The 27061-nt window shown below is 36.5% G+C and overlaps 1 protein-coding gene across 2 annotated transcripts in view; it reads left to right on the top strand.

The window, feature by feature from the left end:
* The window catches only part of Chchd3 (coiled-coil-helix-coiled-coil-helix domain containing 3), a 274739-nt gene that overhangs the window by 91670 nt on the left and 156008 nt on the right, over window positions 1–27061 (top strand). For both annotated transcript variants that reach the window (XM_013510637.1, XM_005377542.2), the window contains exon 4: window positions 4184–4301. In XM_013510637.1, the coding sequence (XP_013366091.1) occupies window positions 4184–4301 (118 nt within the window). The remainder of the gene's footprint in view (window positions 1–4183; window positions 4302–27061) is intronic.

A 27061-nucleotide genomic window follows, 5' to 3' on the forward strand; every position in this document is an offset into this window, starting at 1 on the left:
AAAGCATTATGTGCTACAAACATGTACTAATAAAATTTGTAAAAAGGAAAAATATGCATTTCTCATTTGTAACTTAATCATTAAGCTTCATGAAGGCAGATACTGCGCCTGTTGTTCACTATTATTTTCTCAGTCATCAGAACAGTGCTTGGAACACAGTGATTAGCTACTGACTGATTTTGTGAATCCATTTACTCTTAACAAAGTGAACAATTTTTGTTAAACAGAAAATCTAAGAATCAGAGTAGAAATAGGTGTCCATTGAATGAAAATCGTAGTAGTATTAAAATTTGGAGATAATATCTCTCATTTATCCTCTGCAAATGCCTTCTTCAGGAATTTTATGGCATGGAGAATAGCATATTTGAGGTATGACATTTGTAAGATGATTAGCTGCAGGGGGCCTTAAGATTATATAGTTCATCCTTAAGATTTTAAAGTGGAGAAAACAGATTTATTCCATTATACAGCCAAGTTGCTGATACGAAATGAAAATTTGTCCTGGGACCTCCTGCCAAGCTCCCAGAACATACAAAATTTTGTTTCTTAAACAGTCACTGCACAGAGCAGACATTCCTTTAAAATAAACTGAGAATATGTGTAGTTGTATTTGTAAAGATAAATGAAAGTAACTGGAAGTATTTACTAAGAAAGAAAAATAATTTTAATCAATTTGTGACAATCTGTGCATCTAAAACTTAAGCACAGTTAGTTGTACATATTCTGTGACCCTTTTCATTGTAGGTCATTTAATGTAGTCTGGATTACAGTATGTATGACTGGCATATTCTAAGGGTCCAGCTTGTCTTCCTAATTGTTTCTGATATCCCTCAGTGTGCTGTTTTCCAAGGCTTGTTATTTTTGTCTGTGTTTAGAAATATACCACTCATTCATTCATACATATATGCATGTACTTAAGTTTTTTTTGAGTGCTCACTATGTGGTGGGTACAGTAACAAGTATTAAGGGTATAGCAGTCAGCAAAGGAGCTTATGGGCAAGTGAGAAAGGAAGAAAAAAGCCTGTCAGAGAGAAGGATTGCTAGAGTCAAGAGTAAGTTTTCAGTTTTAGAAGTACTTGAAGATCATAAAAATAAAGCAGAACTTCCTGTTGGCACAGTATTGGGAGAGAAGATGGAAAAGACAAAGCCATGTAGTCACAGTATATTAAGTGAATTTAGAGGTTTTCTTCTTCATTTCAGAAAATTGTTGATTTCTCTGTATTCCTGACCCCATAGTGGGTACTATTGTTATTACTGGTGGGTATTATTATTACATGGTGAGTATTATTATTACTATTACTGCTACTTATCTAATGTCTTAGTCCCTTTCCTCCTTGCTGGGACAGAATGCCTAACATTCACTACATAAAGGAGGTAAGGTTTATTTTGGCTCATGTTTCAGTAATCCCAGTCTTTGCATGGTCTGTTGGCTCCAAGACAGGATGGGATGACACAGGGGCATGGAGGAGGACTAGCTGCCCACACAAGGCAACCAGGAGGCAGAGAGAATCCAGGAAGGAGCCAGAATGAGGGATACCCTCTTCTAAGTCACACTCACATGACCCACTTCTGACCCAAACCTTCCTTCCACACCACCCCCATAATCCAAACACTTTATTTTATTTATTTATTTTTTGTATGATATCAGTAATCAAATTCGTGACCTTGTGCTTGCCAAGCAGTTGCTGTGCTGCAGAGCTATATCCCTGGCACTCCAAACACTTTAAAAACTTTACCGTTATGTACAGGAGGCTTTGGGGGGACATCTACATATAAATCAAAACTCCTAACATTTGTTGAGGGCTTAACCTATTGCACATGTTTTGCTAAGTGTTGTCATGTAGACGCTATAAGGTAGGTGTCACATCAATGCATTTTACTCATGGGAGCAGCAGACTCAGGAAAGTTAAGGAGAATACTAGGAGCACAGCCTTGATTTGGACCCAGGATTCCAAATCCAGAGTTCATTCATCTTAACCAAGTATGGTAAGCTAAATAACCTTCATTTTATTATAATATTGAACACTTTGTACTCATATTTTTGCTTTGTTTTCATTAACTTGCCAAAATTTTATGATCTAATATTTAAGTTGTACCACTTATAATTCTGTTTATAACCAAAATTTATGCCATATACAAATAAACTCAATTAGAAGAAAAGTTATTGTTTAAGTAGTACTTTAAAATTTGATGCTGCAAATGATTTGATAAAATGTAGTTGTATAGAATTTATTTTTATGTCATGAATTAATGTCACTTTATTAAGAGGGGTGTGTGTGTGTGTGTGTGTGTGTGTGTGTGTGTGTGTGTGTGTTTGCAGTGCCTAGCATAGTGCTTGGCATGTAGTAGATGATCCATAAACGTTAGTAATGTTAATATGCCCCCAAAGGTGCTCTAAACACACAGTTTCGTAATCTGATTCAGTAACCTCAGCAGTTACCAGTATAGTATGCTCATGTGGATCACTCCATTTTGGTGTTACTTTCCTTTGATATATCTTCAGAGTTTGTGTATTGAGCTTTGGATCTCAAAGTTTAGCATCTGCCAGAATCACCTGGAGTGCTTATTAAAAGGCAGCTTGCTGGGTACTGCTCTCACAATTTCTATTCAGTACGTGTGGGGTGGTGTCTGAGCATTTTCTTTTCTAGCAAGATCCAGGGTGATGCTTTTGCTGCTTGTTTGCCTACTGCATGTTCGGGACTGCTCCTCTGGGGAAGTGATGCATTTTGTAATTGTTAGGATTTTCTTACAGGTCCAGTGGAGTTAATGTGTTGACATCATTGATGTTGCTGAATTTATTATATGGTCTTTATGCAGTACTTTAGAGAAGTTTGGTTTGTACATCATGGTGCTTACTGCTTAGAAAGTTTTCTGAAGATTACTTTATCATTATTTCAAATTGCAGGTTGTAATTTGTTTCTATTCTTTTTTAAAAATTCAACATAAAACTACAGGGGTTTGCATTTTAGAATCAAAGAATTGTGTCTTAGAATATATTTTATAAAGCTACCTCATATTATAATTGATTTCTGAAAATTCCTAAATATCAGGATGGTATGGCAAATTAAAAATACTAACAACAAATTTTATCTTTTATAGTTCTTTACAGAAATCCTTTTAAAAATATTTCATAGGCTACTATTGAGTAAAATTTGGTGCTTTCATTCATTTAGAAGATTTTACTCAGAATTATACCATTATAACAGTTTTACCTTTTTTTTTTTTTTTAAAGAGCATGGCTTATTCTTTTGAGGATATGATGCTATAGAGGTTTTCTTTCTCTCAAAGAAGAAAAGGCAATCAGAAACTCTTTGTCCCTGAGATGACTGTGAAATGTTCTCGCATTTAGTGATTACTGTATAGCTTTCTGTGCCAAAAGCTATGGCAAAACTCGGTGCCAAAGTAATTTATCTTTCTCATGTACAGTGAGGGGTTTTAGTAGATTATAGCTTAATGTGACCTAGTTGTGTGATGATGCTACTGATAAACTTAATGCAATCTTATACTTTGTTAATAGAATTAGTATTATGTATAGATCCAGATTCTCCTATCTTATTTTGCTCTACTATGTCTAGAATGTTGATGTAGTTTGGAGGTAAGGAGAAAAAATTGGCATCATTCTGGAAGAAGAAGGGCCTGCTGTTGAAAGGTGTTGCTTTATTTACATATGAGGGTGAAAAATATCACACAGTGGGTGGAAAGATACCTCCACTGTGGTGTAAGTTCACCTCTACTGTAATGTAAGAATCTTAAGACAGGGAATTGTCCACTTTGTCCATCAGTGTGTTCCTAAGGCTCAACACAGTGTCTGGTGCATCTTGAATAAATAATAAGACTTTCAAGTATTTGTCACAAAGATGATTTGTTAGTTTTATTACTTAGATTTCTAGAAGGCAGACAGAATCACCAATGAAAGAATTCTCAGGTGGAGAGATTTCTGTTTCAGGTAAGAAGAACTTCATAACACCTAGATAGTATGGCAGCCAAATCCTTAAGCTTCTTTATATTTGAATTCTGTCATTTAAATGTGAGGGTAGAGGCTGCCTGGGATTTACTTTTGTACCTTTTGTAGATTAAGGGCAAGATACTTTCAGCTACTGACACAGCTATTTATTTTATTTAACCAAAAATAATGTGAAGTAACGAATTTTTTTTCTAAGTGAGGCCATTCTTGTCTTTTCAGACTAAAGCAAGGGACAGATCTTGAGCGAGAGAAGGCTGCAGCCAATGAGCAGTTAACCAGAGCTATCCTTCGAGAGAGGATATCAAATGAGGAGGAGCGTGCGAAGGCAAAGCACCTGGTGAGTTGTAAAGATTACTTGCTTACATGGAAATCTGATGTTTTGGAAAAGCTAGGTACTGTGCCAGTTTTTAGTGTATGTGCTACCTAACAAAATGAGCATGTCTGTACCAAGTTTTAGTGTTGATGGTATTTATTTTCTTTTTTGCTTAGATTCTCTCGAGTTTTGGCCTTTATAAGTAGCTGACAATTTAAGATTAAAACATCAAGGACTTTAAAACAAGTAATTTTAGAAATAATTGAAGTAAACCTGGGCTGGATAGTATATGCTTGCAATCCCAGGACTGTGTGTGAGGCTGAGGCAGGAGGATCACAAATTCAAGCCCATCTGGTGCGATTTAGTGACATAGTGAGATCTTGTCTTGGAATATAAAAGAATAAAAAGTGCTGGGGATTAGCTCAGTGAGAAAGAGGGCTCTGGGTGCCACCCCCAGTACTAAAAAGAAATATTGCTGTCAGTAAGTACACATGCACCAACATGTGTACGTGTAATGTGCTCAGAGAAATGTGCTTGGTTTGCTTTTTACTCCCTTGGTTTTGGCTTTATTATCTTTGAAACCTCTGGGGCCAGCAGCCTCAATGTTTTTCTCTTCCTGCTAGCAAGCATCAGTTGTTTACCTAGGCAGATTGCAGCACAGGTCACTGAAGGTTTGGTCAGTCAACTCTGGGCTTTAGAAAGGAAAAGATGTCAAGCAAGGGTGGTGTTGGGAATAATCTTTTTTAAAGGAATTGATTTTTTAATAAAAGATTTTTTAATGTTTAAAAAGATGCTATAAATATTTTTTAAGAAAAGATTATTCATTGAAAAAAGTTTAAAAGGCACCCATAAATGTGTCTTTCTCACATGGTTTGCACAGGAGTGCATTTCCCTCTAGAATATGTTTTCTAGGTTTATTACATATTTTGAAATATGGATAATGCTATAAATAGTGTTTAGCATTGTGAATATTTACTTCTGTCATGGAACATTCTTCCAAAGTGTAGTTGTTAATAGCAAATAATGTTCAGCCTTCTGTGTTCCACGTAATGTATTAAATGTTTGCCCGTTATTAGATAAAAGTTGATCTGCTTAGGTTAAGCCTGCAGTCCTAACTGCATAGTCGGCACTTCAGCCTTTCCCGAAACCCAGATATAACTTGTCAGAACCTTAGTTCTTGTTGGACCACAGCTGGGAATGTGAGGGAGAGGGAAAACGGGGCTTTATAATTTAGACATTTGAATGGCAGAGGTCCTAGTTCATCAGGCATCTGGGAATTTCTAAAACTCTTCAAGGAAAGTATCAACTTCTCTTCTAGCCATTCTGTCTCTGTCCCTGCCTCTTCTCTTTTACAGTAATTGTCTCAAACATGCATTAATTTTTAGAAGATTGACATTTTTTTCTTTCAGTTTAAGTTCACATAATTGCACATGTTTATGGAGTATAATATGATGATGCAGTACATGTATACAACATGTAATGATCAAATTAGAGTAGTTAACTGTTCGCTGTCGATGAACATTTATTATTTCTCTGTTGGGAAATTTTGAGCTTCGCTGTTCTAGTTCTATGCAAAATGTGTAATAAATTATTGTGAACTGTTCTCTCATGTTCTTTACCTCGATTGTTTCTTTGAAAATCCAACCTATGATCAAATAGAAAAAAATGAAAGGGAGGAAAATGCCTAACAAAACTGTTTCTTCGGTGACGAATCCAGGGCCCAGGCTGCATAGGTAGACAGTGATGCCAGAAAGAGGTGATAACCAAGAAAGAAATGTCCTTTGAGAAATGATCAAATTTGAGGAAGAAGTGGGGTGGGGTGGGGGAGCAAAATTCTTAGTTTCCTGTGGGCAAAATCCTTGGAAGGCTTTTTTTTCTCTCCCTATTGTCATTTATATCTTATCTTTGAAATACATTTCTCTCGACCTCTCTTCACCTCAATTCGACATATTGTCCTGTTCACTTAGTCTAAGATTCAAAAGCTCATTAAACACATACATACCCTGTAAGGCGTAAAAAGAGAGTTTTTGCAATAAAATGTGGAAGTATGAAAATCTTAGCCAGTAGTAACTGGAATATGGTTTGGTTCAGACAACCTATCTTCAGCCTATTTTCTCTTTTTACCTAATAAATCTTGTCTATTTTTTACCTTTTTTTTTTTTTTTTCTATTTAGCTGGTCACACATAAGAAACTGGTACTGTGGATTCTATTTTGTAGATTTGTTTCGTAGTGATTCTTAGATTGTATAGTATAGATGGCAAATTATAGTACTCACAGCTCCTGAATTTCCTCATCTATCATAATATTGGCCAGATAGAGTCCTCAAAGCATGTAGGGAATGAGTAGAATTTATACAAAGGGAGGAGATCTGATGCAGAGAGACTTTTTCTGGAGTGTACTTGAATATTTGGTATATCACAGCCTCAGCACCATAGCTGCCTATGACAGATTCGGTAATAGGTAATTCCCAATTTACCGTATTTCTCCATTTATTTTTATTTTGCTGTTGTAAAAGACATGCATTCATTGGATAAAGGTCAGAAAGTAAACCCAAACAAATCTTAGTATCAGTTGAAAGTACCACTATACAGAGATGATTTTGTTAATATTTTCATATTTTTAATTATTAAAATTTATTTTTAATAATTGTTTTTGATTTCCACTGTTTGTGTGAGACATTTATATTCATGTGTGTGAACATATTTCCCAAGTCAGTGTACTTACTTTTGTGCTCTTATAATCACCTTCACATTTGAAAACATTTCAATTATATACGGAAAGTTTGATACTACTAATAAAGTTTTTGTATGGTTACTTTTTAATGATTGAATATATTTCAAAGAGTTTTCCCCTAATGATTAAAATAATGCAAGGTTGTTAATAGAAAATTTTAAAAATATAAAAATTACCAAGAAAACATCTTGCTAAGTTGCTCAGGCTGGACTTGAATTTGTAGCCCTTCTATCTCAGCCTCTAGTGCTGGAATTACCGGTCTATACCGGCACGCCTGGCACTGCTGTTCTTAACTCCAGTATGCGGGGCCTTTTGAAAGATGATCAGACATTGGTTTGTTCCTCTTTATTTAAAACCCACATGGCACAGCCTACAGTGGAGTAGAGGTTGGGTTTCACACATTTGAAATAAATAGAAAGCTGTGTTTACGAACTGGAATGGGAGGAGGGGCTGACTGAAGTGATATTGGTACAGATTGAGCATCTCCTATGCCCAATGTGTGGACCAGAAGTGTTGTGGAGATTTTAGAATTTGTGATATTTATTTATAATGAGATCTCTTAGGGATGGGACCCCAGCCTAAACATGAAATTTATCCATGTTTCATATGTACCATGTAAATATAGCCCAAAGATAATTTTATTCAGTATTTTATCACATCTGTGTTTTGACTGTGATGTCTTACATGAGGTCACATGTGGAATTGGTCACTTGTGGCATTATGACAGCCCTCAAAAAGTTTTGGATTTTGCAACATGTCCGATTTGCAGATAGGGGTGCTTATGCTGTGCTGTGAAGGAAATGTACTCCCTTATCCCGATTTTCCATCCTCATTAACTGTTGAAACTAAATTCCTGTGTTCCTAGATGTGAGTCTAGGCTTTTCTTTGCACAGTTTTCCTGGCAGCTGACTTCTTTAAACACTTTGGAGGGTAGACTCACAATAACCCTGCCATTGACATTTTAAAGGACCAGGTCACAACTTTCCCCTTTAGAAGAAATGCTAGTATTTTAATCAGCTGATTTTATCTAGAGGTTTTGGAGAGGCAGTTCACGGATTATTTTACCTCTGAAAACATCAAATGAAATTCACCTTCAATGTCCGGCGCCGTTTTAGTAAGAACTTAGTCGCAAATGAGTCAGCTCTCAATGTTTATTATGTACAGCGCTGTTGGATCTGACAAGATCCTCCACCCTCATCTATCCTTCCCTTCTCTCCCTTTGGGGGCAGAGACGCACACTTATATAAGGTCTGAGTAGCCAATCAATGCAAAGCAAGGGTTACAAGCTGATAGGTCAGAATCATCAGTATCCAGGCAGACACACGTTTTACAAGGTTGTTTACGCGGCAACAAGAACCCGGAAGCAGGAAACAGGCGCCATCTTAGGGGAGCGGCTAAGGCAGCTCCCAACACTTCAAGGTGTGCTTCTTATAGTAGGAGCAGGAAAGCAGCTCTGTAAAGAGGGAAAACTAATTAAGAAAAGGATAGAACTGAGAAATCTGTAAAGTTAACGCAACTTGGTATTTTGTGTACTTTTTAAGATCTTGTGTGTGTACTCTTAATACTTGCTGTGTTACTATATTTTTTTCAATTAAAGAATAGTGGGTTCATATCATTTTTGTCTTTGCAACCATATTTGATTTGTTTTAGAATCTCAAAATTTTGATTCACTTTTTTCTGTCTTACTAAATTATGTTCATTAATGTTAGTTATTTCTTGTTATTCATTGTAGTATGATTCAGTATTTCAGTTTTTAAAAATCTACACTTTAAACCTTAATTTACTTACATAAGACAGTATTTACTTCAATATTCTGAAGCTTAAAAACTTATACATGAGTTTCCTTCATTCTTGGAACAGAAGTTTTATCAAGTGCTTACTGAATGAAAATTATTGTGCTAGATATTAAGGATTTATAAATGAAAAAGACAAGGTCCTGTCCTTAAGGAATTCACTATATAATTCAGGAGACAGATACATTAAAAATAATGCTTACACCTAGTATAATGGTGTACTCCTGTAATTCCAGCTACTCTGGCCACTGAGGTAGGCTTACAAGTTCAGGCCTTGCTTGGGCAATTTGGCAAGACCCTATCTCAAAATAAGGGCCGGGAATCTTGCCGAGCATGCCCAAAGCCCTAGGTTCAGTCCCTAGTCTTTTAATGCTGTTGCTGCTGATAATAATGACAGTAATGCTCAGAAGGGTTATTTCTGTTATAAAGCCATACTACTTACAGTTTTGTGAGAATTCTCATTTTTGAGAAAGCAGCCTGTTTGTCTTTTAGCTCATTGCTGTGCCAGTGTTCATTTGTTTGACATGTTTAAATACCTAATATATACCAGTGCCAAACAAATAGCAAGTAGTTGCTAGAATAAATGAATACTTGAATAAATGAATAATTGAATATATTCAAATCATGGAAAAAGTGGAGAAGGATGGGAAGGATTTTCTAGAGAAATGATGCCAGAGCTGAATCTTGAAGTATGACTAGGAATTTGTGCCTTCTATCCCAGTTTGAGGAGTAGAGATGGTATGGCCTAGGATATTGCAGGCAAAAGCTTAAATTCATGGAGATAGTAGGCACTACGAGGAGTTATTGAGTGGGAAGTAGAGGACAAGGAGAGTGGAGGGATGAGGCAGAAGTAGTTGGCAGAGCTAAGACAATGGAGATTATACCTGTAAAAAATCCTGTACTAAATAGCAAAGTTTGAAGGGAGAGTGAAGTGGTTCGAAAGACATTTGGTAGCTCTCTAGTGAAGAGTGAAGACCTGACTTGAAGAATAGAGACCAGTTCGAAGGCCTTACATTAATGGAGGTGAGAAAAGGTAGTGCTTAAGTTAGCACAGTGATGGCAGGAATGTGGAGAATATATCATTTAGGAAATAATATAACTAGGATTTTAAGATTGAAAGATTGAGAGAAGCATCAAGGCCAACTGCAGGGTTTCTAATACCAGTGTGACAGTTAATCTTAAGTGTCATCTTGATTGACCTGAGAGATTCCGGGTGTGTCTGGTGTGTCATGGAGGTAGGTTCTTGGGGCTGTATCTGCCCCTTCGCCTCTGGTCCTTTTCCTACACTTAGCTTCCTGACTGCCAAGTAGTGAGCAGCTTTGGTCCACCATGCCCTTCTGCCGTGATGTTCCCACCTTAGTGCCAGCTGACCATGGGCTGACACCTCTGAAACTGGGACCAAATAAGCCATTTTCTCCTCTAAGTTGTGTATATGAGGCATTTTGTCCCAGGAACAGGAAAGCTGACTGATACAATCAGGAACTCTTTATCATTTTAAATAGAAAAATTAATGATCAGCTTTAAAATATTTCCTGGGTTAAGAATATATTATGAAGTGTGACTTGGGTGTCAAATCGAGGAAGATCCTGGCTTCAGATACTGCACTAATTGTTTTGTGCAGCTGTTGGTGAGAATGTTAGCTCAGGAGTACTGTGGCCTCTTTCTGCGTTTTTTCTGTATCACAAATTTATCAAACACCTAGTGTGTATTGGGCACTGGTAGTTGCTGGGGATGCACAAGTGAATTAGATCTGGGTACTTTTTCTCAAAGTCTCCAATCAAAACTTTGTGGTGAAAGTCATTCTTACTTCGGACTTTTTCTACTTGTGTTATAAGTTTTGATTTTATAAAACCTTGGACTGTTTAGAAAAACTTAACACATGGAAAAAATAGGGCAGGTGAGTGCATAAATTTAGTTTTTGCAAATGTAAGTGACTGTTTGAGTAAAATGTCACTTTTCATCCCTAGTCTCCTTTTTGTCTGGTATGCATCAGTGAAGCGATCAAGAGGAAGAATTGATTAATTTTGTGCTGTGTGCTTTTCAGTTCTGTTTTCTTTGTGCTTCAAACTGTGACAGTTGAGATTTTTATGGTAAGAGAGAAAAAGGTTTTGAATTTAGGGCATGGAGAAAAATGACTAAAGGAAGTAGTTAAGAGTTCTGTTGGTGTCCAACTATAAGTGCCATAAGTGCTGTTCTACCCAAGGGCAAAAGATACAGCTGTGATTGTAAGTTTGAAATGATCAACAAAATTCAAGCCGCAAAGTTTTGTGTAAAAGAAGAGTTAAAAGTGATCAGTTTGGGTGTAAACACTGTAGATATCTAGGGAAGGATGTTCAGGGGAACAGCAATTTTGCTGGGTTCTTTTATTGGGCATTTAAAGACAATTTTTAGAAAATGTTTCTACTTTTTGGTGTAATTTAGTACTTTGATTATAATTCTATTAAAATTTTCTCTCTGGTCATATAAGCTGTGTGCTGATTTTCTTGCCATAGACATTAGATCCCAGTTATCTGGATATATGTAGAGTAATAGTGTGTGTTGAATGCCAAAAATAAGAACTTTAAACTTTTGCTTTTAAATTATTTAAATATGCAGTTGCTACCAGGTGTTGTGGTGCATGCCTGTAATCACAGTTACTTGGGAGGCAGAGGCAGGGAGATTAAAAGTTCAAGAAGTCAGCCTGGGCAACTTGGTGACACCCTGTCTCAAAATAAAAAGGGCTGGGGATGTAGCTCAGCATTCCCTGGGTTCAATCCCCAGTACCACCACCACCAAAAATAAATAAAATAAAATAAAGTAAAATAAAATAAATGTGTGTATACATACACACATGTGCGTGCACACACACATGTGCACACACATCATTTTCGAGGGACTTGAGGCTCTCAAATTTAGGATGTTTTCCTGAAGGTTATTGGTGAAGACAAGATTTGGAATCCATTTGTTCTGACTCTTGCTCAGTTTATAGTTTACTAGGAATTTCAAAGGCCAGCATCCCTCAAGACAGGTAAGAGCAGAGGCACACTATCATTTTGCCTCCTGTGCATTTGGATTCAGCATACCACTGTAGTTTGCAAGATAAAGCATTCTTACCCTCTTTTCTCCTTTTTTGTCCCTTGTTATCATGTTTGTTTCTGCTTTGTGTGTGTTAGGGTGGCATTATTATTGTCAGCTGGAATGCATACAACCTATGCAGAGATTGTTAATCAAATATTCTGTGGATTGCAGGGGCAGCTTTAAATATGTTTACTGGTACAGTGGGAGAGGAAAAACATGTTTTGTTTTAGGTAGCTGAGCCTTTATAAGAAAAACCCAAAGAATGATTAAGACTGCATACAGACTTTAACACTGCTTGTATTCTGAAAACTTACCCAAATGAAGTGATTGATTGACTGATTGCAGTACTGGGGATTGAGCCTAGGGCCTTCTCACAGAGCTACATCCCCAACCCTTTTTTATTTTTAAGTTTGACATGGCCTCATGAAGTTGCTCAGTTGCTCTGATCTGCAGCCAGATGAATATATTTCTTAAATGTATTGTTGAACCCTTTTCTTAAGCAGAAATACTTAGGATCCTAACATTCCCAAAGAACCTTAGAGAACCATGATTTCATGTTGTCCAGGTAGTAAGGGCCTAGAGATAGAAAATAGCTGTGTTTTGTATTGAATATTAAATCTCACTGTCAAGATTGGGGACAGCCAGTAACACAACATAGAGGTGACTACAATTCACTTACATTGCCTTTTTCCGAAAGACTGTTTCAGACTGTATGACCTTGTTGAGAGAATGACTTGGGAAGGCAACACAAGTAGGATATGTTGGAGTTCTCATTGGGTAGTTAGACAGTTTAGAGACAGCTGTGAGGAGCAACTCTGCTTAAAAGGTCATATTTTCATTTTAAAAACTTAAAAATTCATCAAGTTGTTTGCAGACTGGTTGGCCCAGCGCAGCTCTTGTTGACTGGTATCCTATATGGTAGCCTGCCGTAAATAGCTTATTGACATCCTATCACTTAGGTCATTATGGATGTCCAGGTGAGATATGGAGCACACTGAGTAAAAAATCCATAGGTAACTAAGGTTCAAAAGGCTGGTAATAATTCCATCTCTTTATAATGACTTGGCATTTATTGTTACTATATTTGCTTCACAGCCTGGTTGAAAATGAATTGTCATTAGGGCTTCAGGATTTTATTGAACTGACATCATAATATCATTTCCTACTGAAGAGGCTAAGAAATATGGCCCTCAGTGTTTGCTTTAATGTGTAACAAATTAAAAGTTTAACATAAGTGTGATCAAGTCTGTCAAGCCTTACAAATCCCAATTAAGTGGTTTACACATTATGTTTTGAATGAGACTAAAGCATTTGAGCTCCTTTTGTTCTATAGCAATCTTTCCAATTTGCCTTCATGGCAAGTCTCAACTGTCAGTTCTGATACAGCCTTTGTGAATTGCTTTCTACCCATTGTGCATGGACCTGTGATTTAGTGAATTCAGTAGAAAATCGAATAGCAGTATCATTTATTATGTGATATATCACGTGCAATGAGAGCTACTTTATTTTTGGAGTTTGGACATTAATGAATTTTCCCTCTCTGTATTTATTTCTTTTAAATATCCTTGCTTCTATTGCTTAGGAATCATTCCCACATTAATGAACTTTCCGGCACTGTGTTTATTCCTTTTAAATATCCTTGCTTTTATTGCATAGGAATCATTCCTAGAAGGAATTGAGTTCGGCCCTTTTTTTGTTCTCGGTAGTCTCGGTATGCTTGGATGATGCGTGTGAGGATGTTTATTCTTTGGTTAAAGGGGAATAACCCTTTTATAATCATACAGACATTCACCATTTTGTTCAGTATGGCTCACTCTATCTACATTTTTCTCTGCTGAATGTAGTTTCAGGATGACTTCTGAACATACCGAGGGGTAGAATTACCAAATGAAGTAAGACTTCATTCTCTAGAGAAAAGGAATCTGTTTACAGTACAAACCTGCAGTATTTATTACATACCTCATTTAGCTCATTCATCATTTTAATAGAAAAATGAGTCATTTTAGATGATTCTGAAATAATCGAGGTAAGCTACATAGCCCTAGGCAAAGTGTGATTTACTCAGACAGCACCAAGCTATTTTCAAAAAATATAATGGAATGATCAGCACCAATAATTTATGATTACTTGTGGTAAACTTATCAGATACCTTCATTGTCAAAGAAATTTGTTGATTAAACATTTGGTTTTCTAGTTTGCTTTTACCCCTTCTCCCATCTTCTATGACAAATGGTTACTAAGTTGCATACTTCGCTGTAGGGCTAAATATTCCCTGCTCATTCCAAACACTGACTGTAAATTTAGTTCCAGATTTCTATTTAATATTCTCTTGGTAAGAAATATCAGCAGTCAGTGTGGGCCTATTGGACGTTATAAAACTTCTCAATATACATTTTCCACTTAAAAAATAAATATTTTTGTAGCCTGCTTGGCCCAATATACCCCTTCATTGTTAAATTCTATTTGATCTATCTGTTAGTAACATACTTGACTTTCAGGAACATACAGCTAGCTGATTGCATGGAACCAAAACTCCAAACCCAAAAAGCCACATATTTCTAGCTAGTGTCATAAAGCTCATGAACTTTCTTGATACCGCATTTATAACAAAATGATTGCTGTTTGTTGTCAGTACTTTCATTTAATTAAAAACTTTCCAATCTAATATTTCATCTGGTATTTGATATGGATAGGACATCTATCATCTGTTAGAGATAAATAAATGTTAAAAAAGACTGAATTTAAAAGTTGGACAGAAATAGTCAGGACCTATGTGGTTTTGTTTGGGGCACAATTTAACAGATTTGTTATTATTTTAATCTGTAGTGGGTTTGATCTATTCTGTTAGAATGCAGGGACTGTTTGTAAGAGGCACATAGAAAAGCAGAAATTTATTTGAGACACAAGTAAATAAAGGCAACTAAAACTCATTCATATGATGTACATACATAGGAAGTGCAAAGATATGACATAGGCCTACTCAGGTCTATGCGCTGTGATCTAGTGAAACAATGTGTTCATAACCATAACACTGTAAAAAGATTAAGGCACTGAGTAATACATAATAGAGCTAAAATTTCCATGTAAATCATTTTAAATGTAAAAGGTTTTTGCACTTCAAATTGTAAATTTCAGTATTAAAAATCGGCTTGTGTGAGTCCTTGTATTACAAATGAACCAGTTGAATACTGTTATATCATTTCATAGTCATTTTTAATGTCTATTAAAAATGTTTGCTGTGGGCCTGTTACTTTGGGAAAAACTTTTATTTTAAAGAGAATAATCAAAAAAGAACAATAGCAAAATACCAACAACATAGGTAAAAACAAAACAAAGCAAAAACAATAAAAATGATATAGGGTTTCAGAACAAAATGATAGAAATTAGCAGTAGTTATTATATTACATATTGTTACCTTCAATAAAGTTGCTCAGATTTCCAGATGTAAGAATGCAAGATCAAGCCATTAAAAAAAATAAAAAATAAATACAAAAATATGTTAGAAACGATACAGAGTTTCACTAGACAAGATGGCAGAAATTCACCATTGGTTGTTATATTGCATATTGTTGTCTTCAAATTATTTGTTCAGATTACCAGATATAAGCATGCAAAATTGGTCAAAAAGAAAAAAAAAAGAGGCATTAACCGTTCCTTTCAATAAACGATTAGGTAACAGCAGTACAGTTACCCCAGCTATCATTCTATATATATATATTTTTTTCCCTTCTTCTTTCTTGCTTTTCACCTTTCCCTCATCCCAGTTGTTCCTTCTGTTGAGCAATTTCTTTCCTTTTCATAATATCTATTGTATGTTTTGGGTTTTATTTACTCTTTCAGGTTCTTACACTAGGGAGACAATATGACGTTTACACATGTGGGTTTGATTTATTTCACTTATGAGTATGATCTCTAGTTGTATCCATTTACCTGTAAAAGCCTCGAGTTTATCTTTTTAAAGAAATTTTTTTAATAGCTGAATAATACTCCATTGTATAAAAATACATCCTTTTTATCCATTCCTCAGTTGATGGGCATTTGGATTGTTTCCAAGGTTTAGCTATGACAAATTGGCTGCTATAAACATGGGTGCACATATATCGCTGTGGTATGATGTTTTTAATTCTTTTGGGAAAATGCCCAGAAGGGGAATAGCTGGGTTAAGTGGGATTTCTAATCCTAGTTTCTTGAGGAATCTCCACAAAAACTTCCCCATTTTCATCCCAGTATAAAGTATTTGCAGAGGAGGGAAGAGATGGTTTAGTTGTTTTTCTTTCTTTGGACAATAAAAAAGGCATTTATCTGGCAGGATGTTAAGGTTAATAAGCTTGCTATAGTAGGCTACCTCTGCCATGCACCTGGAATTGTGTGCTAGGCAAGTGCTCTACCACTGAGCTATATCCCCAACCCTTTTAAAAATTTTGATATTGGGTCTCAATAAATTGCCTAGGCTGGACTCCTACATGCCATCCCCCTGCCTCAGACTCCCAAGTAGCTAGGATTATAAGTATAATTCATCACCTGGTGGGTGCTACCTTGCTTGGGCAACAATAGATTATTTTTTAAGAGTAAACATTATGCATATTAACATATCCTCTTTATTCATGCAGTGGACTTAATACATTTTCTGCTTTTAAAATTGAATTTTATGAGAAATTTGAAGAGAAGGTATTGTATAGGTTTGTCTTGTAAACTCAAGCTTTGGGTGGAATTTGAGTATCTATACTATTGACCATTTTGGAAATTCATTGAGTTAAAAAAATGAAACAAAAATTAAGGATGTAGTTATATAAGCATTTATGTGTTTTCTAATTGCATTTTCTAATTTCAGGAGTAACTTTTATTGACATCAGGTTAATGTATTAAAAATTAGTTTATTTCTGAAAATAAGCTCTTATAGCTGTGGCAGAATGAGAGTTAAAAACTGGTAACTGATTTTTAGTTGATATCTACTACTGCATAAATTTAAAATGAATATAAATATTGGTAGATTGTGTGTATGTGTTTGTAACTGATTTGTGTTTCCCATGATAAAGGTTACTACACAGTTGAAATAGAATTTTAGTATTTCTTGAAGGAGATATGGGGAAGAGAGGAGAGGGGAAGGTTGAGGGTGAAGGGGATCAAAATGATCAAATGCTACATACTAATTCTTTAAAGTGAGTATAATTACATCTCATACACATACAAATTTTTAAAGAATATTTCTTAATTAATTTACTTTGAAATAATTTAGAAAAGTTCTGAGAATAGTACAAAAACAACTCAGATTTATCTCTTTAAATATTTACCATGTTTACTTTATCATTGTATTTTTGTGTACACTCTCACAGTTTTATGATTGATGGGAGTAACCATTTTGCATCGGTTGCAGACATAGTATAGACACTATTTATCCCTTAGTACCTTTTTATCCAATAAAAATCAGTGTGTTTCTATAACCAAGTACAGTTGTCAAAGTAAGAAACAGAATGGTAATGAGTATTTTAATATTTAGTCCAGATTCTAATTTTTATCATTTCATCGAACAATGCTCTTATAGCAGGTTTTCCTCCCTGTATATGATATCTTCTATTTGACTAGTTTATGTTTTCTAAAGTTCCCTTTAAAACATAGTTTGCAAAGAACAAAATATTAAGATGACAATACTGTATTAACTTCAGTTTATGAATTTCTGCTGTCATTGCTAGAGTGTTAGAAGAAAGAATGACCAATGAAAAAGATGGAGGGGGTCCATTCATACAAATAGATTACATCCTATATTGTGAATGAGTTAAGAAAAATAATTGTTTTAGAAGATTTCTTCTCATGAACCAAAAACACTATAGCAGGCACCCAAGTTGTATCATTAAACACTATTAAAGAGTGAACTTCATTCTTATTTTTTGTGCAGTTTTTGAGCAGTAATTTAATCTGAAATAGCCTTTTTCTCTGTCCTTGTACCCTTCTTCCCAGGTTCCACTCCATGTAATTTTAGGCAAATTGCTTCCTTTTCTTTATGCCCTTTGTTTCCATCTGCTTAAAATGAGGACAAGGTCTTTAATGTATTTCTCTTTTAAATCTGTTACCTTGATGAATAAATATATAAATACAGGGGTTCTTAGAGAATGCAAAGTTCTATATACTTACAAATTGACTTTCATAAAGCAATTTTGTTTTATGAATAGGTTACCAATTCCAAGAGTTACATCTATTTTAATTTTCTTTAGTTATTAAAAAAGTCCATTTCAAAAAAGGAAAAATAGTTAAAGTTGAAAGCCTCTATTTTCTTGGTGAAATTGGATTTTTTTGTTATTGAAAACTTAACTCTGATTAGTATAAGTGCCTTAGTCAGAGGCACAGGTATAAATGAACTTAAAAAGTTGCTATGGAAAGGGTCAAAGTAAGATGAGTCCCTTTCTTGGAAACAAGAGTGTGGGATCTTTCTACTAATACATGTTTACTGGTTTAGAATAAAAGTTCAGAGCTTTGTTCCCCCCAAAATTGATATTTTACAATATGTACAACCAAATTAAAAGGAACAGAAATAAATCTTTATACTTTTAAAAGTGACTATTAAATAAGTACCTTAAGTTTAAAACATGTGGATGAACCTGGAAGACATATACTAAGTGAAATAAATGAGACACAGAAATACAATTTCTGTGTGATTTCATGTATGTAATGTAAAAGATTCAAATACATAGAAGCAGGGAATTCAAAAGTGGTTGTCACAGGCTTGGGGTTGGGGGAACTGAAGACATATTAGTCAAAGGGTACAAACTTTCTAAGAGATGAATTATTCACTAAGAGATGAATAATTTCTGCGGATATTATGTACAGTATAGTAACTATAGTTAATTATAGTACCTTGTGTTCTTGAAATTTCCTGTGGAAGTATTTTAAGTATTCAATGTGCACAAATAGGTAACTATATGAGTAGACAAGTGTCTTAATGTGATTGTAGTAGTCATTTACAGTTTGTAAGTACATCCAGTCACTGGGCTGCTCACCTAAAATATATAAAATTTTTATTTGTTAATTATACTTCAAAAATAACCAGTGGGCAAAAATAACCAGTGAGGGGAAAATAAATTATGACCAAAATTTTTATACTCTCTCAGCCCGAAGATTCATCTTTTTAAATGGCTATTTTCTGTTTATTTCTGTTTAACTCATTAAAAGTCATTTGTTAATTTTTAATGTGACCATTGTGTTTTCTTTCTTGTCAATTTCTGACATAAGTTTTTTCCCTTTCCTAACACTCTCTTGCCCTACATTCAATTTGTAGCATATGGGCAGTAGCATCATTTGAATGTTCCTTGTCATTCCTTGTCATGCTTGGATGAGAGACTATATCAGTGTTTCAAAATTACTATTTTTTACCTCCATACAAAATTCATTATATTATAGACTGGCTTAGTTCTAGCCTCAAGGCATCAAAAAGAACAAGTCCTGGATAACATCCTCCTTTTAGAACACAGCATATTTTAATTGTGTCTCCATCTTGTAGATACCATTTCCAGGACATATCCAGAGCAGTACATATGCTCTGCATGTATGTTATAATATTTCTTCCCGCATCTTCTTTTCTCCTTTTTCCTTTCTTTGAATGTACATATATACACGTATATATATTTCCAAGTCTTGGGAACATGTACACTGGGCCCGTAGAGTGACACAACAAAAGCAAATTCTTGAAGCAGTTAGAGTTTGTCCTAGTAAATGACATGGTACAAATGCATGCAGTGGATTAAAATATGTTCACCCTGACAGGAATCTTTTACTCAAAATGAAAAAACTGCCATCAATTCTGATCGCAACAAAGGTGGCTGCTGTGACAGAGAGCAACTTGCCAGTACAATGCGTTTCTCAGGTTCCATTCTGGAGGCACATTTGTTACTTGATTCTCAGCTTTGAGTTGGTTTTAATCTGGTCTTGGCATGCTCTTTTTCCAGAATATATCAATTTCTATGCTTCTTTGACTTTTTCTCAAGATTTATAGGGGGAGGGTGAGTGGGGTTACTTTTTTGTCTGGCAAGTAGCAAAGCCTGTTTGAGTTCTCTAATCAATAATTGTAAAATAGCTAGAAATTGATCCGTGCTGGCTGTAAATCCACCCATGCATTTCTATTAAAGTCTGTCAGAGAAGTTGTACAAAGGACATTTCTATACCCCCATCACCAAAAGACAGTACATAAACAAGTAACAGGCAACTGTGTATTAAGGAAATGCTCTTATAGTATTTGCAATTTGTTACAAGGCTTTGGTGATGTTTCACTAAATTTGTGGTCCATATTTTGCAGGAGGCTGAAAAAGTTTCTGATATGTTAATGTAACTTTATTTGGAGGAATGATGTGATTGAATTCTGCTACCACTTTTCACTGATCTGCCATGACTTCTTCCTGTTCTCTGTTGGTATGGATTTCTAATCTCCCTTTTTCTTAAACAGAATTAAGGAGGTAGAGGTGATCGAATTAAGGGGATAAGTACAGGAGTATTTTGGTTGATGAGAGTACATAGGTATTTAATTTCACCAAGACAGTACACATGTTGCTTGGGCAGAAATGATGCTAGATGGAAGCTGGGCATGGTAGCATGTACCCTGTCATTACAGTTGCTCAGGAGGCTGAGGTGGGAGGGACTTCTTGAATCCAGGATTTAGAGAGCATCCCTGAGCACCATGGTAAAACCCCTGGCTCAGGGGAAAAAAAGAAAGAACACATTAAGATGCTAGAGGATATTTAAAAAAGAAAGGTACATCATCTTGTCTGTCAGTTATCAAGATAATATCTCTTCGTTTGTCAGATTTTCACCTTGTCACTGTGGGTATGTTGAAGGCTTAAAGATTATGGCTGGTCAGCATCATTTATTTTAGAAAACCTTTTCTGGGCTTAGGGACTGCAGTAGATTCTTCCACTCTGTAACTTAGGAGAGGAATTGTGTTCTTGTGCTAAAGTGTAAAACATACTAAGTGGCTATATGTACATATTACCCTTCACTGATTTGAATATATCAATACATCTAAAGAAAGGATATGACAATCCTTATTTCTTAGTCTTCACGGTATAAAAATGATTAACATTATGAAATCTGTTCATAGTATGATCTTGTACTAGAATAAATATCAGAATACTAATATCTAAAGATTTGCACAAACAGAAAGCTTAGTGGTATTATCTTTCTTCTTAATTTTTTATACTTTTTATGTAATATTCAAGTCTTTATTCTCCTGACTTGGTCTCATTTAAAACTCATTTCTGTGTTTGTTTTAGTCCCAGAAATAAATATTAATGTATGTATTTATACATAGCAAAATATATCAACCATGAATTCTTATTTAGAAAGAATTTAATATATAGAAGGGAAGAAGACATTCAGAAGGATAACCTGTGATTATGTCTTTTACCTGTCCCAGTCAAACAACTGTCTAACCCTAGTAAGTATTTGCCTCTCATGGAGATGGTTATAGCAAGCTGTCCTTTTAGCTTCATGTCCTCACACACTCGGTCTTATCAAATAGTCCCTCCAGTTATGACTTGGATTTTTGTGGGAGGACAGTTAGTTAGGAGGAATGTTCCCTACTCCACATGTACCAAGAGAAAGGATCTCTTTCACAGGCTGAAGTTGTTGGTGCTGTGTGTGGGTATGCTGTGTGATAGTTGGGGTTCAGCCCACAGATTTGCCTAGAGCAAGGCTTTTGCTGACTCTTTCCTAGTACTGATTTTGATAGCTTCCTACTTAGCACTCACTTGATGTCTTTTCTACAGAGAAGAAAGATGTCTCTGTGATACATTGTGCCTCTCTCTTCCTGAAGAATTTTGTAGGGAAAAAAGGGCATGCAGCTGGGTGTTAATATTACAGTAAACTGTGGTTATAGTCATACATTCATTGAATAAAGCCAAAATGTACCTGAAGTCTGACAAGCAGTTTAGATGCCCAGAGGAACTCAGAAAGGTTGGTGGAGAGAAAAGTCCACTGTAATAGAATAGAGATTACTCGTTTACCCTGACCCTCAGTGGGCATGGTTGCTGCCATCCTGTTGCCTTTTCTAGGCAGGATGTGTAGAATACTGGGGGCTGTACTGCAGCATCAGTTGGTTCTGCAGCTGTGGAGTTCTCTTGTCTCTGAGTATTGCAGAATCCCTTTTTCTTTTTGTTGAGGTGCTGAAGGTGGCACAAGGAAGACTTATTACTTCCTTTTACTTCTCCTACACTTCTCAAAAATTTGTTCTAGAAAACAAGCAAAACAAAATGTTCCTGGATCAATGCTTGAAGAGAACCCTTGACCGTGCCTCCTGTTCTGCCAGGGCTGGCTGTCTCCTTCAGATGCTTAGAAACTGCAGCACCACCATAAGTGCCAGTTGCATGGCCATAACCTTAACTCTTAAGACAGCACAGCTGTGTGATAGAATATAGGTGACACAGTGTTGCCATACCCTGGTTCATTCAGCTGAATAACTGCACATGCTTTTTAAACCATGGATTTAGTATACTTCCCCTGCCAGCTTCTGTGTCATGAGAGGTGGGGTGTGAGATGGAGCAAGAAATTTGTTGGTGACTACAATGACCACCACCATATTACAAAATAAACAGACCTGTGAGTGCTTCATGGGCATATGTTAGGCATGCTTTGCTTCTTCTTCTTCTTCTTTTAAGGTCTGGGCTTTTAAAACTAAAGTTTTCTCATTCCTTAGCTGTTTCTTCTCATCATAAGAATTTGTAAGTCAAGTCAGGTCGTGGATGAGGGTCAGATGCTGCCTTCCTGGCTAGAGAGGCAGTCTCCTGCTGAAAAGGACAGGTGCTGCTTACTGGGGGAAGGGAACCCAGGTTACAATCTGCCAGCTGGGACTCTGGACACAGATCTTGGTGACTCCTGACTGCTAAACCTCCCATGCTTTGATGAGGGGCTGTGGACAGTCATGTGGGTTCTCTCTGTGGTCAGCTTGGACAGTCAGGGCTAGAGCCACCTGGCAGAAGGAGGCCAGGTGTAGCCGGATAGCTAATGAAGTAACTGGTCCAGAGGGAGGTCCACTGTGAAACTGCATTTGGTCAGCCCAGGGATGCTGTGTCTAAGGTAGGTTTTTTCTTAGCTTTGGTTACATGCTTGAGGTGCTTCCTCTGAATCTCAGCTCTCTTCTGACTGTGACCTTCTCTTTCCAGATGACGTAGACTTCCACTTGGAATGAGCTACCTTACGGCTGAGGAACTTCTCCAGTAGCCAGTATGTCTGGTGGTGTCTTACGCAGCTTTGGTCTGCGTTATCTCTATTTCACTTTAATTTCTAAAGCCTATCCTTGTCAGTTGTGGAGCTCTGAGTTGATTTCTCTTCTCTGTACAGTGAAGATGACCATTCGGCTGTCCTCTGACTTCTGTTTTTGAGAGATCAGGTTTTTCTTACTGCTTGTTTCTGGAAGATTCTTACTCTTTTGCTTTCTGTGTCTGTACCTCTTTGGCTTCAGGTTTGCTGAACTACTTGGGTCACTGGGATTGTGTTTTATTTGGACAACTCTTAATGATTGTTTCCAAACTTTGGTCCTATTCTTATTCTCTGCTGTGATAAGCTATTCATGGTTCCAGAAGTTCTTGATCTGAAGTTACCTGGACATGAAGCAGTCTCTGTTCCTGAGTCTTGCTGGACCTGTGACCCTTTAGGTGAGATAGTTAGCTTGCTCATAATACTTGGAAAAGAAGAAAGTAAAGGTCAATACATTAATTTTCTAAATGGCTTCTTGCCCCTGGCCAGAACTTTGGGATATGCCCTGCTTCTTTAATCTTCCTCGTGCTGGTTCTGTGTCCTAGAATGTCCATCTTTGCTTTCCCATCCACCTCTCTGCACTCTCTTTTAATGTTTGCCTTTCTTTGCAAAGCACAACAAAAATATTTCCTTCTTTGTAGAGTCTTTTTGATTTCCTAACTTAGAAATGATATGCCACTTTTTTTCTCCATACTTCTAAAACTGGTCATAACTCTTATAACTACAGTGAGATATAATTTATCATCTGAACTGGGAAGGTGAAAAGGAGGCACTCTTAATTATGTTGGGAGAACACACATAAATTGGGCTGTTCCAGGCAAGCCAGGAAATACAGTCATTCTATTTGTAACCTTTTACCCCATATAGTCTTGTCTGATGTGTGTTTTTCACTTTAGAATGTGGTTTCATTTTTGGAGTTTGAATGGCAGAAAAGGGCCATATCTTTTACACTTGCATTTCTGAACTGGAAATCACCAGTCCTTACTGAATGGAATTTATGGTATCCACAATAAATGTCAGATGTTGGGCAGGCCTTCTGGGAACTGCAGGATAGCTGGCAGTTTCAAGAGACAGAGTAGGGGCCAGGGAGATTCAGCTGTGGAGTAGCTCTTTGGATTGTCTCCTAGGCCACATCTTGAGATCATGGCAATTTGGGATTCATCCTGGGCTGCTATGGTCAACAAGGTATCTGTTCTGTTAGGTAGAGCATGGGGGCAGAGTCCTCAGTAACAGTGGAGAAGGTGGAGGAACTGTGTTTATAGGGTGGTCTGTCGAAGTGGGCACAGAAGCCCAGCCAGGTGAAGAGGACAGCCTCCTTTGAGGCTGGCAGGACGTAAGCAGGACAAGTCCCTGTTTCTAGAGGCTGCAGTTGGTGTCTTCAGAGTCTTCATTAAATCTGAATACCTCCTGGCAGTCTATTAAACTTACAGCATTTGAGGTTATAGTCATTTAAGGGAGACGACTAAAAGTTATGTGGAGGACTCTATAAGGTTCGTTTTATGGACTTAGGTGTGAGTGAGGAAATTCTGTGATGAAGGGTCTAGATGACATTAGTTCTTGGCCTTTTAGCATATAAATGAAGTGCTTGCCATTTAAACAGTCCTTTTCACTGGCTAGCGCAGGCAGCTATTGGTATAATGAAGTGAGGTATTGAATATAATATTAAGTAAATAATGGATACATTGACTTCTGCTTTATAGATGGCCATAGAGACCTCTTTAGAACACCTCTAAGATCTTTCTAAAGGCGCAGTATTTTACTGCCACCTCCTCTGTTGTCATTGTTCTTTAGTGCCAAGGGGCCAACTTCATTGAAAAAGTGGACATTTAAAATCTACTTGTGAGTAACGAGCATTTGATTTTACTACTGTCTATAATTTGACCCCAATGGCAAATTGTTAGTGCAAACTTTTGAGCCTAGGGTATTATAACACTTTTTATCAGACACCTATGATAGCAAACTCTCTATATGGCCAAAGTTTATTGCATTTGCTATGAAAGTGAACTTAGTGTCTATCCATTCAGGGCTAGCTTGAGTGCTTTCCCTTCCGTAGTTAAAAACCCTAAGGGGTTAAAAACCCCTTAGGCTTGATATTACCTTCTTGGATAGGATTGTTTATTGTTTAATTCTTTGCTACACTTCCTGTCCTTCACTTGCTCTTGTAAAGTCCACAGCCAACTTTTAAAGTTGTGAAATTCACACCTACTTTGTGTTCTCTATCAACTGTCAATGCAGGTACAAAAGGAAGAGTTGTGTAATTCTGGGATGGGATGTCCCAAGTCTGGCTAGTTCTTAAAGTCTTTTCTATAGCTATTACAAAATAAAAATGCCCCAGTAGATTCAGACTTACAGAGTGGGACCCGAGTATTTGTATTTTTAAAATACATGATTATTATACTCAGCCTTTGATATTATTATTATTATTATTATTTTTTTTTTTTGGTTTTTCTCCGGTACCGGGAACCGAACTCACGACCTTGTGCTTGCCAGGCAGGCGCTTTGCCGCTGAGCTAAATCCCCAGCCCTAGCCTTTGATATTATTAACTGATTGGCAATGCAACAGTTTCTTTGTGGTGCCTTATAACACAGTGCTCCATGTAACTTTGGTGTTAGCCTTTGGTGTTAGCCTTAGCAGCAGCCTCCTTTGAGGCTGGCAGGACGTAGAAACAGTTACACCAAGGTGTAACTTTGGTGTTAGACCAATCAAGGCCATTCATTGGTGCCAAGGCCCCAGTGCCCATATATACCTTTAAACTTGCTCTGTGTTCTAAGATTATAAAGCTTGTACTTAGTATGTTATGTAGGAGTCCTGCTTTTCATATTTTTGTAAGGAAATATCTTGACTCTTGTCCTTCTTATACTTCTGCCTTAGTGCATTTCATTTTCATCTGATTTTAGAGAGAATACTAGCCATAGAGAGAACACACCTGGCTTGTGGACTCAACTTACGAGCTGGTGATACTTAGCCATTCATCTCAGCTTCAGTTTCCCTCTTTAAAAATTAAGATCCCATTTTTCTTACAGTGTTCGTGCTAGGATCATATGAGCTAATGTATAGGCAAGCACTTTATAGAAATGCGTTGCTTTATTTTTTGCTGTATATTTCCTCACACTCACATAAATGTATATATATTTTGCATAGTGGCCAAATCAGTGTTCCTCATCAAAATGTGTGATCAACAAATATATATTCTGGACAGGTTGTAGAAAGAAGACTGTTAGAGCAATGGTGGATTTTTATTACCCCTTTAAAAATTCTTCCCTTCATCTGTGTTCTCTGCATCCTCTTGTAAGGCTTGGAATTGTACACCTTGACTGCATTCCCAGGAACTAGGACTTGTCTTATGTACAGTTAGTATCTTTAGTTGGAGACCCACCAGTCAGGAAGCATGTGGAGCTTCTCCTTGGCCTTGCAATGCTTTAATTCTAATCACGCTGTTAAAACAATATTTCACTACTTCTGATTTTCCTAATTATCATGCAGAATAACAGTGGGAATCATGACATTAGAATAAGTGAGTGGCTTATGATTTTTGCCTCAGAAAGAGAAACTCTTGCTGTTTTTCTCCCCCCTTGAGCAACACAGCAGTCATAAATGAGCAAGTCCAGAGTACTTTATGATAGATAGTTAATGGTGCTGTGCCTCAGCCAACAGGCCTGTTTCCACAGCATCTGTCACAGTTCAGAGTCATTAGCATACCTTTAATGGTTTCTTTTCAAAATAATTTCTACTCAGGCATTTAGAATGCATCAAGGAAAAATACTGAGTTTTAGAGATGAGGAATCTTAAATGTAGACCAATAATTTTCATTCCCTTAGATGTAATTTTGATAAATCTGAAACCACATAGCAGCATATTACAGAATACAACACATCTGACAACATTTAATGTACTATCTTGGAAATTTTTTCCAAATATTCTAAGGTAGGTAGTTTTTTAAAAATTTAAATTAATATATAACTAA

The sequence above is a fragment of the Chinchilla lanigera genome, unplaced genomic scaffold (genome assembly GCF_000276665.1).
Source record: "Chinchilla lanigera isolate Chin_1 unplaced genomic scaffold, ChiLan1.0 scaffold00009, whole genome shotgun sequence".
NCBI lineage: Eukaryota > Metazoa > Chordata > Mammalia > Rodentia > Chinchillidae > Chinchilla > Chinchilla lanigera.